This window comes from Peromyscus maniculatus, chromosome 5 (assembly GCF_049852395.1).
Source record: "Peromyscus maniculatus bairdii isolate BWxNUB_F1_BW_parent chromosome 5, HU_Pman_BW_mat_3.1, whole genome shotgun sequence".
Taxonomy (NCBI): Eukaryota; Metazoa; Chordata; class Mammalia; order Rodentia; family Cricetidae; genus Peromyscus; species Peromyscus maniculatus.
In genome coordinates, this window is record NC_134856.1 from 80,864,841 (window position 1) to 80,880,080 (window position 15,240).

The following is a 15,240-nucleotide window of genomic DNA, read 5'->3' on the forward strand; positions in this document are numbered from 1 at the left end:
CAGACAACATCATCTGCTTTAACTGGCCCTAACAAGCCATAGAAACAGGTGAGAGAAACCGCATGCTGAAGCAATCACATCTCCGAAGATCTTTTGTGACTGCGTGTCTCGTGATGTGCTTCCAAGATTCGTGATGCACGGAGGCCAGTGAAGGGAAAGAGAGTTGGGGCATCCAGCGGCCCGGCGGCATTCGAGTGTGTGCTCTGATGTAATTGATGGTACATGAAGACCTGGGCTTCCCCCAACCTATGTGAAACACCCTTCATGGAGGAGGCATTTTGGTTTCCAGAAGTGGGTACTACTCAGGTACCCTTGGGGACAAGCTGTCTTTGTGAGTCTGCCCTAGGACTGGTCTGCATGCTTGCATTCTGTATCTTGTATTCCCTGCAACTTCTCTCTGCACATCTCCTTCCTTCTTTTCTCTCTTTGTCAACTGGGTTCTTCCTCCTGTCTCCCCTACCCCGAGCGCCCAGCTCTGGTTTTACATCTGATACAACAGGACTCTTCACACCATGACTTTTCAGCTCTGCATGCCATGTTTTCGTTATCATTGCCCACTATTCGGAGGGGAAGGTAGAAGAAGTAGGTCCAGCTCTCACCCTCTGCTAGAGTGTTGGACTGTTGCTTCACTGGATATCTGCAGCATATCATCAGAGTTCAAAACTCCTTACATCTGTCCCCCACAGGGTCCAGTACCCATGTGTGGCTTGTCCTCATTAACTTGACTGGCCTCCTTGGTCTGGGGATTGTGGGCCACAGGAACAGGAGATCTGCCAGAGTTCTCTCCCCAGATGTCACTACACTTCTGTTTTGTGAGGTTGAGAAAAACATCACCACTCATCTTCAGCATGGAAATAATTACTTAGTCATTGCATTACTTCTGTTTAGGATTAGACCATTTTTCTCTTATACTACCTGTATACTCACCTACAAAATCAAAGATTAAAAACCTAATTATTTCAATGGAAAACAGTCCTTTCTGGCTGTGCAATCTCAAATCAGTTGTTTCACTTGCCCATACTTGGATCTTGTCATCTGTAATTAAGATCACAATACCCACCCTACTGGTTATTGTGAAGATTAAATGACTATATAAACAGCTTAGCACGTGGGATGCTAAAATAATAGCCTTAAGAGAACAGAGGAGGGTTTCAGAAGGATACAGTGTCTTTAACAGTAGTGCCTAAGATTCCCTCTGCTTCTGAAGACCCTTCGCTACAAGTGGTCCCCAGGCGGGATCCTACTACAAAGGCCGTTGGCTGTGGCCCCTCAGAGGCTTAGGGTATTTGGCGTCTAATGAAGACCCACTTTTCAGATCTCCTCCATGCAAACTTTAGTTCCCACGTGGCTGCTGGAGTTATAACTGAGTCATTATAGCTGAAAGCATGTTGTCATTGCTGGCGAGGATTCTTAAACAAACCCCAGAGAGATTGAATCTCTACAAATCTCCCACTCCCTCGGGTGTCTGCGTGACACAGTGATGTCTTTAAAAGGCCACACTCTACTCTCTTCTTCCAGTACAGAAAAATCTACATAAGAAGTCCCTTGACTTGGTTTGGGGGAACATGGCCAGTCTGCTCTGGTGTGTCAGACACGCTCCCCAGCACCAAGCTCGTTGACGATTATATTAAAAGCTGCATTCCCAGGGTAGGCTCTGCTCAGCCACCACAAGCTTATTCATTATTTATAAACAATTAAAGGGCATGGTTCAAATGAATGCAAGCATCTGGGAAAGTCATTATTCATGTACAAATCTACTCAAGCATTTGTCATTTCCCTGGTGACTTAACATCCTCCCTGTGCCTTGGGACCTCAAATTATATTAAGCAAAGTAGATGCTTAAACTCTTTTATTTAGTTTAATCGTTGGTCTCATTCCACTTGCTCAGATTATTTGGGCTCATTTAAAATTAGCCCTCCTGTCTCCTTGATGCATTAAAATAGGAAGGAGGGAAATTTCTTTTTAGAACCCATTGCATTCTGAGGATGAATGCAAATTATCCTACTATGATTCTTAATGACCCACTATTAACATAGTAGGAAGCCCAGTGCATTAATGCAATGCCACTTTTCACATCATTACTCCTAATGGAACTGTTACCAGGATAATAGCTTGACCTTTAGCTATAGATTCTGATAGCAAAATATATTCTGCTTACTCCATACCTCTATTCCCATAGTGTATCAGCTGTTTTTACATCAATGCAATGTCGTCTTTGGGCCTTGTTCTAAGGTCTCATCTGCGATTGTAATGGAGAGAATAGAATTTCATCTTCAATAGGTAAATTCTAGTTAAAAGTCCCTTTGAAGTTTGGATGTAATCCATGAATCAGAATGTCAATAATGTGCCTGGTGGAAGTATTTGTTTGTGTAGGCATTTTTTTTTGAGAAGTCTGTGCTGTGCCTTCAAAGATCTTAGTCACGGGCCCAGGGGACAGTGATTTTTCTAGCATTTTTCTATTGAAAGCAGAAAAGTTTTAACTGAAAGAAGAAAAAAATGAGCAGAAGCTGTTGCCTTTTTAAGTGAGTGATGGGCTACTGAGCTCAAGGTTAGACTGTAAGTTCTCGTGGAGTGAGAGAGAGCATCCCCAGCCTTCACTTTGGTTCTCCCACACACCACTGCGGGCACACATGGAGCCCTGCGGGCACTGGCATAGCCCGGGACTACTTTGTTATTTTGGAACCACAACTTGCTAATGTGTGATAATTTGAGCACAAGCATTTCACAATCTAAGAAAAGAGGTTGCTATGGAAATTAATTGTATACATAGCATTATAAGTGGAAAGATGTTTACCTCATTAAGATAGTCTATTCAGTCATTTTTTTTTTTTTTTTTTTTTTTTTTTTTTTTTTTTTTTGGTTTTTCGAGACAGGGTTTCTCTGCGTAGCTTTGCGCCTTTCCTGGAGCTCACTTGGTAGCCCAGGCTGGCCTCAAACTCACAGAGATCCGCCTGACTCTGCCTCCCAAGTGCTGGGATTAAAGGCGTGCGCCACCACCGCCCGGCAGCTGGTTCAGTCATTTTTATAGTATGCTTTTCCATATAAGTGAATAGAATGCTAGATACAAACGCATTGTTTTCATAATTTTATTTATTAAAACAGAACTTCAAGCACCTTTTGTCAGTTCTTCAGTTAGTAAATGTTATTGTGAGCATTTGAGTATAATAAAACCTTTTTTATTTAAATAGGTTTGACTAATTAAGACTTCCTGCTAATTCCAATAGGTCATTTTCTAATTAGTCTACATTTTTTGAGTTTCTGTTATCTGTTAACATTAGAAACAAGACTAGGAACTCTATTGATTCATTCACCACATGTTTCCTGAGCTTCTTCACTATACTGGCTACTTGGAAGGAGACAGAGAAATGAAGGAGCTTGTGTAGGAAGTTGAAAGCACATCTCTGCCCGGGAATGTGGCTTGTTTCCTCTGCTCTTTGCTGTCCTTTGCCCTGCGGACCTCCAGTGGGTCACCTGGTTCATGCTGCCCTACTCCTTGATTCTGCTTCCTAACCATCTCCCGCCCCCACTCATGTAAGGCTGTGATGGACCTTTCCATGAAGGCTTTTAGGAGATCTGTACATCTTCCCTCCAACAACGTGGTGACTCACTCCCCTGAACACATGAAAATCCGTCTGATCCCGGGCCACATGGTGTCAGGAGCTCAGTAGTCATGCCTTTCCCTGCTGCTTGCTAGCCCACGTCACTCAACATCACACCGTCACTCAGCATCCTCCCACACCGCTCTGCTCTGCATCCCATCAGACTATTCTGAATGTTTCCTTCTACTGTCTAACCCCAGCCCGCCAACCCATTGGTATCTCCACTTACTGATGTGGGTGGCATCTCAGAGTCTGTCCGTCAGTCCCTCTCTGCTGTCCTTTTCCTAACATCTTCGAGTGCTTTAAGCCCCCGTTCTGCTGCTGAAACTGTTCAGCTAATCCTAACCCTAGGCCATCCTAATAGCCCCCTGTAGACTGCTGCACCCCATTCACTGTTTAGCACCTTACTGCTTGTCCTCAGCCTGTCACTGGCCCGTGGTCAGCAACAATTCCAAACCTTCCCACACTCTTCATCTCCATGGCGCCTCAGCACTGAGCTCACGGAGTCTCTGGAGCCTAGAGCCTCCCGTCTAGAGCCCCTTCTTGTCAGCACATCTCCTCATCCTCTGGCTTTCCATCTTGTTTGTAGGTGGCCTCTCTGCTTCAGTCCTATAACCCATCACCTCTAGTTCCTCCAAGATGGCTCCTTGAATCATCCCCGCTTTTTTCCCATGTCTTATTTCCATCTGCCACGCTGCCTGCTCACACAGCCTACCAACACCCTTCATCCTTCCTCTCCCCCTCTCCCGGAGTCCAGGCGTTTCAAGAGTGATGTTGGTGGCTACTCCCTCAGTGGCCCTCAGCGGACACTTGCCTAGCCACTGTCTCACTGCGCTCTGGAGCCACTTGTCACCTTGACAAGACTATTGCTGAGTCCCTTGGCTTTGCAGTCATCCTGGTCTTCCTTGTGGGCTTCTCTGCCTCCATCATCTACTCCTAAGCACTGTCTTCTCCACAGCCTGTGCTCAGACAGGTGCCTTTCACTCCATACGTTCTCTCTTCGTAAGTTTTTCTATTCATTGTTTTAACTACCACATATACAACGGGCTCTTCGTGTTCAGTGAGTTTAGCATCCACAGATTGAACCAATCAGGGACTGAAAATACTCAAGGAGGAAAAAAACCCAGCATGTCACACACACATACACAGACATTACCTTGATGCTGGCAGCATAGCTCAGTGGTAAAGTGCATGTTTTAACATGTCGGCTTTCACTGGACAGTGGTGGTACACACCTTTAAATCCCAGCACTTGGGAGGCAGAGGCAGATGGATCTCTGAGTTCAAGGCCAGCCTGGTCTGCAGAGAGAGTTCCAAGAGTATGGACTTTTTTCTCATGATTATTCCCTAAATAACACAACAATACAACAACTTATTTAGTATTGACATTGTATTAATTAACATTGAGTAATCTAAATTTGATTTAAAGTATATGATGATGGCACAGGTGATGCATCATTTGTAAAATTATCTTCCAGCCAGGTGGTGGTGGCACACACCTTTAATCCCAGCACTCTGGAGGCAGAGACAGGTGAATCTCTGTGAGTTCCAGGCCAGCCTGGTCTACAGAGTGAGATCCAGGACATGCCCAAAACTACACAGAGAAACCCTGTCTCGAAAAACCAAAAAATAAGTAAATAAATAAAATGAAAAAAAAAAAGATTATCTTCCAGGGTCTTGGAACTGATTCCTATAGATGCAGAGATGGCGATGTCCTTGACCCAGCCTCTTTCCCTGCGCTGCTCTGTCTACCTTTCCTCTGGCCACATCATGTGGTTGCTCCACAAACAGTCCACCCAAAGTCTGTGGTGTTCCACCTTTACCTCACCTTCTGTGGTCACTATGTCATGTGTTTTGCCACAGAGTGTCAGTCACCTGCCCTAGATGCTTGATCAACTGGGACAAGTGTTAGCTTCTGAAAGGGAACCCCTCTCCCTGTGGCCTGCAGATCCATCCTGTACACTTGAACTGCTTGCATCTGAGTTCACACACAGTTTTTTTCCTCTTCCTGGTATTTCCTTAGGACATGATTTTAGAAGTAACATTACTGATCAGTGGTGTAACCATTTTATAGATCTCATTAGTTTTATTCTTATTTCTCAAGAAAAAAATCCCATTTTTATGCTAATAGTAATGTTTGATTGGGCCAAGTCACCACGGTTTTGCTATTATCAAATACAGCCTTTTTGACCTTGTTTTTCTAACTTAGGATAGGTATACAATGTGTGCTTTTCGGTTCTTTGATTTTCCTATTAGTTGAACGTTTTCCCTAGTGTTCTGTACTTCAAATACACTATTGATCTATGGGATTATTGAACTTGCTCTTTTATTTGAGTGCACTCTTTAAAGAACATTCTGAGACATATAATGTGGCCAGATTTTGTAGCTCTTTTAAAATGTTCGTTTTTTTGTTGAATGGGAATTTCAATTTTTGTATAGTTAAATCTGTCAATATTTTCCTGTGCATTTCTTTTGAAAGAGACCTTTTAACACATTGAAATTAGCAGCGTTTTAAATATCACAAGGGCAGTGTGCTGGGACTGCTTCCTGACCTCACAGGCACAGACAGCAGCAAGGTAAGGAGGAGAATTGACTAGTGCTCAGGAACAAAGCCAGGCAGAAATGTTCACTCCACATCTCACGTATTGTAGGACTTTCCTGGGATCATTTCCTGCCTCTCTTTTGTCCTGCCCTGTGATTCTTAGCACCTAATAGGGCCAGTCTTTGCTCATATCTAATGCAGTATGCAGGGTGTTGATTCCTACCTAGGCCGAATCGTAGAATTTCAGCAAGATGGAGAGCAATATTATTTCCGTTGAGTACTGAGTTCTTACGGATCAGAGTGAGAACATCTCTGTGCAGTGCTGCATTTGATTTTGAGTTGACACCACAGACAAAGTCATTTAGCACATTTGCTCAATTCTGTTATGAATGGGCCTGGCAGAGCCACATGAAGCGTTGTCCTCTCTGCCCATCCAACACATGCACACACACAAAGAACAGTTTCCACACAAACTGCTTAGTGTTTCCAGCAGTTTCATGTTAAGCACAAGCCATCATAGATAGCCAGTGCTCAGCTGCTCGCCATCTTCACCGGAAGAGCATAGTGCCACTGCAGACGATGTGTCCTGTGGGTCTGGCATCCTGAGAAGTTCACTGCAGGGCTGAGGAAGAAGAAGCGTGTGGTAGAGCACATGTGCTCGTGCCTAGGATTAATTCCCAGCACCGGCAAAGAAACAACAAAAGACATGGACTTGTTTTGTCCTTAGACCATCTTCCTATTTTGTTCTGCATCCTCTTGTTGCTGTTAAAGTATTTAGTAGCATTTCATGTTTTCTTTCAGTCTTTACAGAAAAGTACTGTACTGCGAACCATGTGGATAAACTTCCTGGCCCAAGAGACTGGGTACAGATTCTGCAGGATCAAATTAAACTGGCCAGAAGAAGGTTAAAAAGAGGCTCAGGTATGAATACGCTGGGAAAGAAGCCATTGTGGAAGAACTTTGTTGAACCCTCCGCCTTTTAGAACACAGTGCTCTCTCTCTCGGGCATTGTGGCGTCCTTTGCCTCTTGAAGGAGACGTTCTATGTAGTGTGCTCTGGTTGGCTCTAGTGAATTTTGAAAGTTGTCTTAAGATTGAATAGTAAAAATTATGTAGGCCATTTGCTTTTAATAGTATAGGAGGAAAAGATTGCTAATCTCATCTGTGGCCTAATGTGTTTCACATGCAGAACTGAGTCTTCTGTGGTTTGCTTTTATCTAACTATTGATTTCTGTTTGTTTATATCTACATGAGTTTTTAAGGGACTAATTGCTCAAAGTTTAAAAAGGGGTGGGGGGAGTAGCAGGATGGTCCATGCCTTTAATTCCAGCCCTTGAGCTAGAGACAGAGCTCTCCGTGAGTTTGAGGCCAGCCTGGTCTACAGAGTGAGTTCCAGGACAGCCAGGGCTATGTGGAGGGACCCTGTTTCAAAAATCCAAAATAAGCAAAATTCATCCTGTCAGCAATACCACATCAAGTTGGAAGGAATTTAAGGGGTGTGCATGTGCATGTGTTTGTGCGTGCGCGCGCACATGTGAGCATGTTTGAAACTTGAGAGTTGGCAGCTTGGCAGCTATTTTTCTAGGCAAAGAGAATACCAGTTGAATTGTGACTATATAGATTCAGTCATCGAAGTCTCAGCCTCCCAAATCTGACTGTGTATACCACCTTACCAGTTAGAAATCCCTTTGGGGTCAGTTTTCTCCTATCATCCAAGAATAGTTATCTCTACTAGATCACAAGTCTCTAGGTTTTATTTCTAAATTTCATGTAAATTAGTATATCTGTTATAAAAAAAATAGGGAGATTTCTCAAAAACAGTAAAAATAGGGTCTCAGGGAGATAGCTCTGTTGGTAATTTGTTGACCTTGTAAGTACAAGGAGTTAAGTTCCCAGAACCCATATAAGAAAATAAGTAAATAATAAAGCATGTCCTTGTAATCTCAGCACTGGATCCATAGGGCGGGCTGGCCGGCCATCTTAGCCCACTTGATGAGTTCTGATCCAGTGAGAGGCAGCACCTGAATAACAATACCTGAGGTTGTCCTCTGGTGCCACACATACACACACACACACACACACACACACACACACATACACACACACACACACACATACACACAAAAAAAAAATTTAATAAAAGTATATTCCTGTGTTCATGGAGGCATTTTCCTAACAGCTTCTAAAACATAGAATCAACATCAGCATCCACTTTACTAGACCATTGATAAAGAAAATGTGCTGTGTATACGTGTCTTCCAAAAGAAGGAATGCCCTGGTTTGCATCACCATGGGGAACATTATGTTAAGGATAGTGAATGGGCACAGAAATGCAGGTACCACGGACTCGCACTGAGGAATCTGAAGAAGCTGGACTCACAGAAGCAGAACAGAGAGAGTGATGGTCAGTCACCAAGAGCCTGGGGGTCTGGGAGAATGTTGGGCAAAGGAACATTTCAGTTAGACAAAAGGAGTGAGAGTGATTATGTGACGTCATGACTCACAGGGTTATTTATAATATCCTTGAAAATAATTGAGCTCATATCATGTATTTTCTTAAAGTATGTGAATGATACATAGATTAATTCACACATTTACCATTCTACATGTGTATGATTTCAAAAATACCATGTTGTATATCATAAATATGCATGTTTTTTGTATTAAAAGAGAATTTATTAGGTTTGCTTCCATAATATGTTTAGAATGGTTCAACAGTAGAGAGTCTCAGAACCCAATGGTTATTCGGTCCTTGGGGCTGGGTTCCCCTCCCCCACCCCCACATCCACTCTGCCCTCATAGTCCTACACTCTGAATGAAGGCTGGGGACTCCCGGAGAGCATCTCTTCCCTAGTCAACATGAGAATCCTAAAGAAGCTGTTTCTAACGTCAGCAAAAGGAGGCAGCACCAGCAGCAGCAGCAGCAGCAGCAAGGTAGATGAATTCACCAGTGAGAGCAAAGGCCAAGAGAGGAAAAAAACTTCCCTCTTGTGTCTTTTATCCAAGCAGCTACTACAAAGTTCTGCCCACATTCAGAGTGGATGTTCCCACATAATTAAGGCAGTCTCCCACAGGCCACATCATCTTAACAGTGCCTTGAGATTCTTCCCAAGCTCATCTAGGTGTGTCACGTTGATAGTTCAAGCTAACACGACACTCATGCACTAGTATTTGGCCTCTTGCAGAAAGGAACTGCCATGACACATGAACTTAGTTTATGTCTTTTTTATTATTATTAAATTTATTGCATGATTTTTATTTGTCAAATGAAAATGAAGTCCAGATCACCTTTACAGCCAGCCTTGGGGATCTGCATGGCTGGAGCGTTAGACAGTTCGGAAGGTAGACTTGGGGACTGAGGTGCTCCTCATTTAAGATGCTGTGGAGGTGTGTGAGGGTACACTCCGCATCTCTGAGTGTTCGATGCTGCCATAGCAGAACAACTGAGTCTATTCATTTTAATGAACAGAAGTTTATTGGCTCACAGTTCTGGAGGCTGGAAACCTAAGACTGAGGGCTTTCTTGCTGCATCAGCCCATGAAAGAAAGGCGCAGAGAAAGTGAGAGAGAGGGAAAGGGAGGACAAACTCACCCTTCCTCGGTGGCAGGGTTGCGTTCTATACACCTCTCATCAGACTTCTCCCAGCACTGCTATCTAAGGATTGAGCCTCCAGTACCTCATCTTTGGGGGACACATTCAGACCGTAGCAATCTGTAGCGGGTGCTTGTTAGTTGAATCCTTCCAAGCGCAGCCCTGTCGCCGGCCTCGGACTCGACAGCCAAGCTGGCCTTCTCTGTGGCACCAAACCTGGCTGCTCTCTCCCACCCTTCACAAGCACTGCAGAACCTCCCTTCTCCTGAAACCTTCAGTAGAGGCTCCAGCACCCCGACTTCTGTTGCCTGTAGGGTCCCTTTCCTGTTCCCTGGATGATGAACTCCTCAAAACAGCAGGGTCTGCTTCTAAGTCATGCTTGTGTCCCACATGACGGTGTGAGCCAGGGCTGACTCTCAAGAAATATTTGAGTGAATCAAGAACACGTCAGTAATTACAAAAAGGAAGACACAGCGGTCCTCAACAAACACCTTGTTTTCCTGGTCAGAAGAGGAAATCCTGCAGAGTAGTGTAGGAAGTAGTTTCTCACTTACGGTTCAAAGGTTGATTCCATTCCCTGTAGACCATGGGCAGCAGTGTCCTGAACTCTGCCCCCTGGAGGAAAGTCCTTCAGACCCCTAGTGTCGCTTCAGGGCGTCACCTCAGAATCCTCCTAGTTCCGCTTCGTCAGCACTTTCTCTCACTTCCTTCTCCGGTTCGGCTTTTGTACTTCCTTTCCGGTCTCTTTTCTTCTCCCGTCCTCCCCCAGAGATTCAGGGTCCCGCATTCCGTGGACTCACCTCATCCAGGAGATGAACCTCCTAACGTGACTTTCCACTCGGGTGCATGCTTCTGCCCTAAGTCACATCACAAAAGCCCCTCCCCTGTAGTACTTGATACCCATCCCCCACTCCTGGGAGGGACTAAGACAGGAATAGGAAGGAAAGAAGAAGAAAGGAAAGTGGAAATGCACAGGTGAGAGACCCGTAAGTGGCCCCATTGGATCGACCCAGTATTAGTCCTGACTGGGCAGTGATGTGTTCCTTCGGTTTTATAGGCAGGCAGGTTTCAAGCCTTGGGCCTGCGTGGCATCTGTGCCAGTAAGTATGAAGTTGGTTTGTGTTTCCTAGCTTCTGCCTTGAACGGCTCAGCTGTTGGATATGTAAGGACTTCATCCATGTGCATCTGAAAGGAGAAGTTGTTGGCCCAAAATACAAAAACACCAAATATTCAGATTTGAGAGAAATACAAACGTCATGAGGAAGAGAGATAAATCTAGTATCAGCAAGACAAAGGCAAGAGAGGACCAGCGATCCACAAGTCAGCCCCCTTACTGCCTCTGCCACACCCTGCTGCCAGATGTGTACTGACTTCAGACGTCCCCATAGGCCAGCAACTACCTGTGCATGCGGCTGCTCCCTTTCCATTCCCTGGGGACTGGTGAGAATGAACAGGAAACTGTGAGAATTGTGTCAGCTTCTTGAGATTTTTGTTTGTTTTGTTTTGTTTTTCAAGACAGGGTTTCTCTGTGTAGCTTTGGCGCCTGACCTGGAACTCATTCTGTAGCCCAGGCTGGCCTCAAACTCACAGAGATCCGTCTGCCTTTGCCTCCTGAGTGCTGGGATTAAAGGTGTAAGCCACCATGGCCCAGATCACTCCTTGGGATTTTAAGGAAAAGGAAATATCTGGACCCAGACTAATGATGCTCCTAGCCACAACACTACAGGACTGCCTGGAAAAAGACAGGGTTTTTGTGTCCCAGGGCTGGCACCTCTGGAGGAAAAGAAAGTCCTGTCGGACCTAAAAATGGTCCATTTTAAGAAAATCTGTAAAGGCGGGAGTCATAGAAAGTCAGGACACTGGAGGAGGCTATTCCTATGGAAAAGAGATGCACAGTCCTGCTGCACCACAAGGTGAAAATAGTCCTCCATGTCACCTGTATGGGTTTCTCATCACTGTGACCAAGCACATGACAAAGGGCACTCAAGGGAGGCTTTGTTTGGGTTCGGTTTGAAGAGATGTAGTCCATCTTGATGAGGAAGGCGACTTTCTGGTGGCAGGAATGTCACTGGGACTCCTCATCTCCTCACATCTCTGCAAAACAGAAAGTAGAGCCACTCCGGTTGGGACCAGGAAACCAGGCCCAGGCTCTAGCCCATCAGCCTACTCCCAGTTACCTCCTTCTGCCAGCCAGGCCTCCTAAAGGTGTCACAGCCTCCCAAAACAGTGCCACCAGCTAGGAAACAAGTATTCAGACACAGGAGGCCAGTGCGGGGCAGGGGGCTGCCGACCTGAATCCTTCCTATGTCAGATGCTGAGACCAAGGTCAAGGGTCCTGGTCTCTCTTGCCTTTCCACTCTTCACACCAGCACACACATCTGCACACGGAAGGGACGCGCCCCTGCATTTCCCTCCATCCTTACCCCACACTGGCCAGTGACTATTTCTTAAGCATCACAGCATTTCTGTTAATAATTTGCATCCCAAATGTACACACACACACACACACACACACACACACACACACACACACACACACACACCTGTTTCTCCAGAAGGAGACCTAGACTGCTGCATGCTCCCTAACTCCCCCTTTCCTATGGAAGCCCTTCACTGCTTAGCTCAGGAGATTGACTTGAGACATCAGCGCAAGGATATGACTTGAGACATTGGAACATTTGATCAGCAGGTTTACACACATGCTCTACCTGGACATTTATGATGTGTTGAGTAGACTGTCTTAACCACTGAGAAGGAAGGTGCCTCTAAGAAAGAGCCACCCTGACATCTAGGCCAAACTAGATCAAAGGATGGCACCCCAGCCATGGCAGACAGAGTTTGTTTCTGTGTGTGAAACACTGGTCCACTTCCTCTATAGCACAAAGCTGAGAGACTCCAGCAAACAGATGAGAACCACTTGCCCTTCCTGAATGAGGCCAGGCTCTAGAATGTGACTGGCTCTGGGATTTTCATCTTGATTATTTTCCATCAAAACGATAATACAGTGTGTTAAAGGTATTCCACAACTTCCACAGCCTTATTTATCATCCTTGGCTCAGTTCCTAGAACTGGGTCCAGACTCCGACCAGACGGAGCTAATCAGCTCACCACGTAGGGAAGCCTGTGCTGCCTGGAGGAGAAAGCGATGTCCCACACGCCTGGAAAGGTCGTTATGCAAATCCAAACAAATTCATTTGGGGCTCTCATCACATGTAATAATTTTTTTCTATAACTAGAATTCCGTTCCTGGTGTGGATTTTTATCATCTTTATTAGATTACTTCCTCAGAGCTGAAATCACAATTTATTGTTTGCGTTAGATCCAGGGGTAAAGCTGTCACTGCTACTAAATTTTTATTGGACTTGCTCAGTCTTTTCCAAATTTTACAACTTGATCATCGCCAGAGAAGAGAGGCTGTGAGCTTGTTGTTACAGACGGGTGTTATAATTAACACCCTGATGTTCTTCACCCATGACACTTGCCCTGCACATGCAGCCAGCATATATGAATTTATATGGTTACATATATTTAGGTTATACATTCTGACAAAATATATAACCTAAGTATATGTAAACTATATATGTTCTGTTCTGTCAAAAGCACATGATCGTGGAGGTTTGCATATAAAAAGTATGGGTGGGGCTGGAGAGATGGCTCAGAGATTAAGAGCACTGGCTGCTCTTCCAGAGGTCCTGAGTTCAATTCCCAGCAACCACATGACGGCTCACAAAAAATATGGGCAGGAGATGGAGAGATGACTCAGCAGTTAACACCATGGCTGTTCTTCCAGAGAACCTGGGTTCAATTCCCAGACCTCCACAGTGGCTCACAACAGGCTGTAACTCCAGTTCCAGGAGATCCCCTGCCCTCTTCTGCCCTCCACAGGCCCCGGTACACAAGTGGTTCATGGACATACATGCAAGCAAAACACTAATACACAAAATTGTTAAATATATTATTTTTAAGTAAGGGTAGCTGAATTACAAAGGAAGGCCACCTCAGACCCCAAACTAATTTTTATCAAAACTAAACAAAAAGCAGACGTATGTTAAGGTAGAAGAAGTTACTAAAATAAAAAGTGAACTAGAATTTGAAGACTTTAAAAAACTGCACATGGGCTGTATATGTATTATTAAGAGCCGGAGATTGAGAGTCCAGACTCGAAGCCCATTCTTACCTTTGGCATTGTCCCTTAGTAGCCATAATTTAGTTTCCTCACCTCTGATTCCTCTATTAAACCAAGCATAGCATCAGACATACCCATAAGACTTTCTATCAGTCAGATTACAAATAGCACACAAAGTACTCAATTATTATTGAGGCCATTTATTATTACTGAAGAATTTTTAAGCTCTGCTAATAAGACAACTACGATGTAAACCGCCTGCCTTTCGGCTTCAATGAAACCAGTCAGAAGGAAATGGTGATTTCTAAATAGAAAAGGCATTCATTGTTTCTTAACATATAAAAAGTTTTTTCAAAAACCCTAAGAACCAAGCTAAGGAACTGGATCCATGGGTAAAGTGTTTGCTGCACAAGCAGGAAAACTTAGGTTCGGATCCTCAGCAGCACCCTTATAAAGCAGCCAGATGTGATAGTGCACATCTGTAATGCCAGCACTCAGATGCTGGTAGATGCGGGCAGATCCCAGGGCTCACTGACTGGCCAGTCTAGCTAAAACTACTAGCTACAGGTTCAGTAAGAGAACTTATCCCAAAAATTAACGTCAAGAGTGACAGAGGAAGACACCTGACAACCTGGGGTCTCCGTGTGTGCAAGGGCATGTATGCACACGTGTGCACACACAGAGTCCAGCCAGAATACCTAATGCCTTTTATCCAGAGAATTTTGGTACGTCTGACAATTTTTCTGTGAATCACCTTACCCAGCTATTAAATATTATCAACATCATTTTTAATAGTTTCTACTCCAATCACAATTGGCTGTGACTATTCCATGTCTTCTTGTTTTCTTTCTGGTAAATCATGTGGGCCAGCAGACACTGATGCCAGATCTACTCACCTAAGAACAAGATATTAGAGACTAAACTAGAGGTAGACCGCTTGGAACGTTTCTGGCTGTGTCTGTCCTGGTGTGTTTAAAGCACCACCAGTGAAATCGAGAATATAGCACTGCTCTGGCTTTCCTGCTGTCTCCACACAGCAAGGTAGAGCAAAAGGCAGCCTCAGGGCACACAGTGCAGTCAGCAGGGGCTTTGGAGGGGCGCGGAAAGGATATAGAGGATGCCACCAGAATGATCCCAGTAGCCATATGTGAATGCTTCCTCTGTCCCTAGTATGTGAGGAAAGGCTCACTCCCTTGAATTACCAGGAGACTTATAAACTGCTTCTCTTTGCATTTAATAGAAGGTTTGTGTGAGTGAGTGAGTGAGTGAGTGAGTGAGTGAGTGAGTGTGTGTGTGTGTGTGTGTGTGTGTGTGTGTGTGTGTGTGAAGGATCACACTTTGCAAAACCATTAAGGAGACTGAAACATCAGAAGAGCAAGGCTTG

The 15,240-nt window shown here is 44.6% G+C and overlaps 1 protein-coding gene across 5 annotated transcripts in view; it reads left to right on the forward strand.

The window, feature by feature from the left end:
* Positions 1-15,240, forward strand: part of Bend7 (BEN domain containing 7) — an 86,612-nt gene that overhangs the window by 64,872 nt on the left and 6,500 nt on the right. For 4 of the 5 annotated variants that reach the window (XM_076572745.1, XM_076572746.1, XM_076572747.1 and 1 more), the window contains one exon: positions 6,942-7,061. The exons of the other annotated variant lie outside the window; for it this stretch is intronic. In XM_076572745.1, the coding sequence (XP_076428860.1) occupies positions 6,942-7,061 (120 nt within the window). The remainder of the gene's footprint in view (positions 1-6,941; positions 7,062-15,240) is intronic. 5 annotated transcript variants of the gene reach the window in all.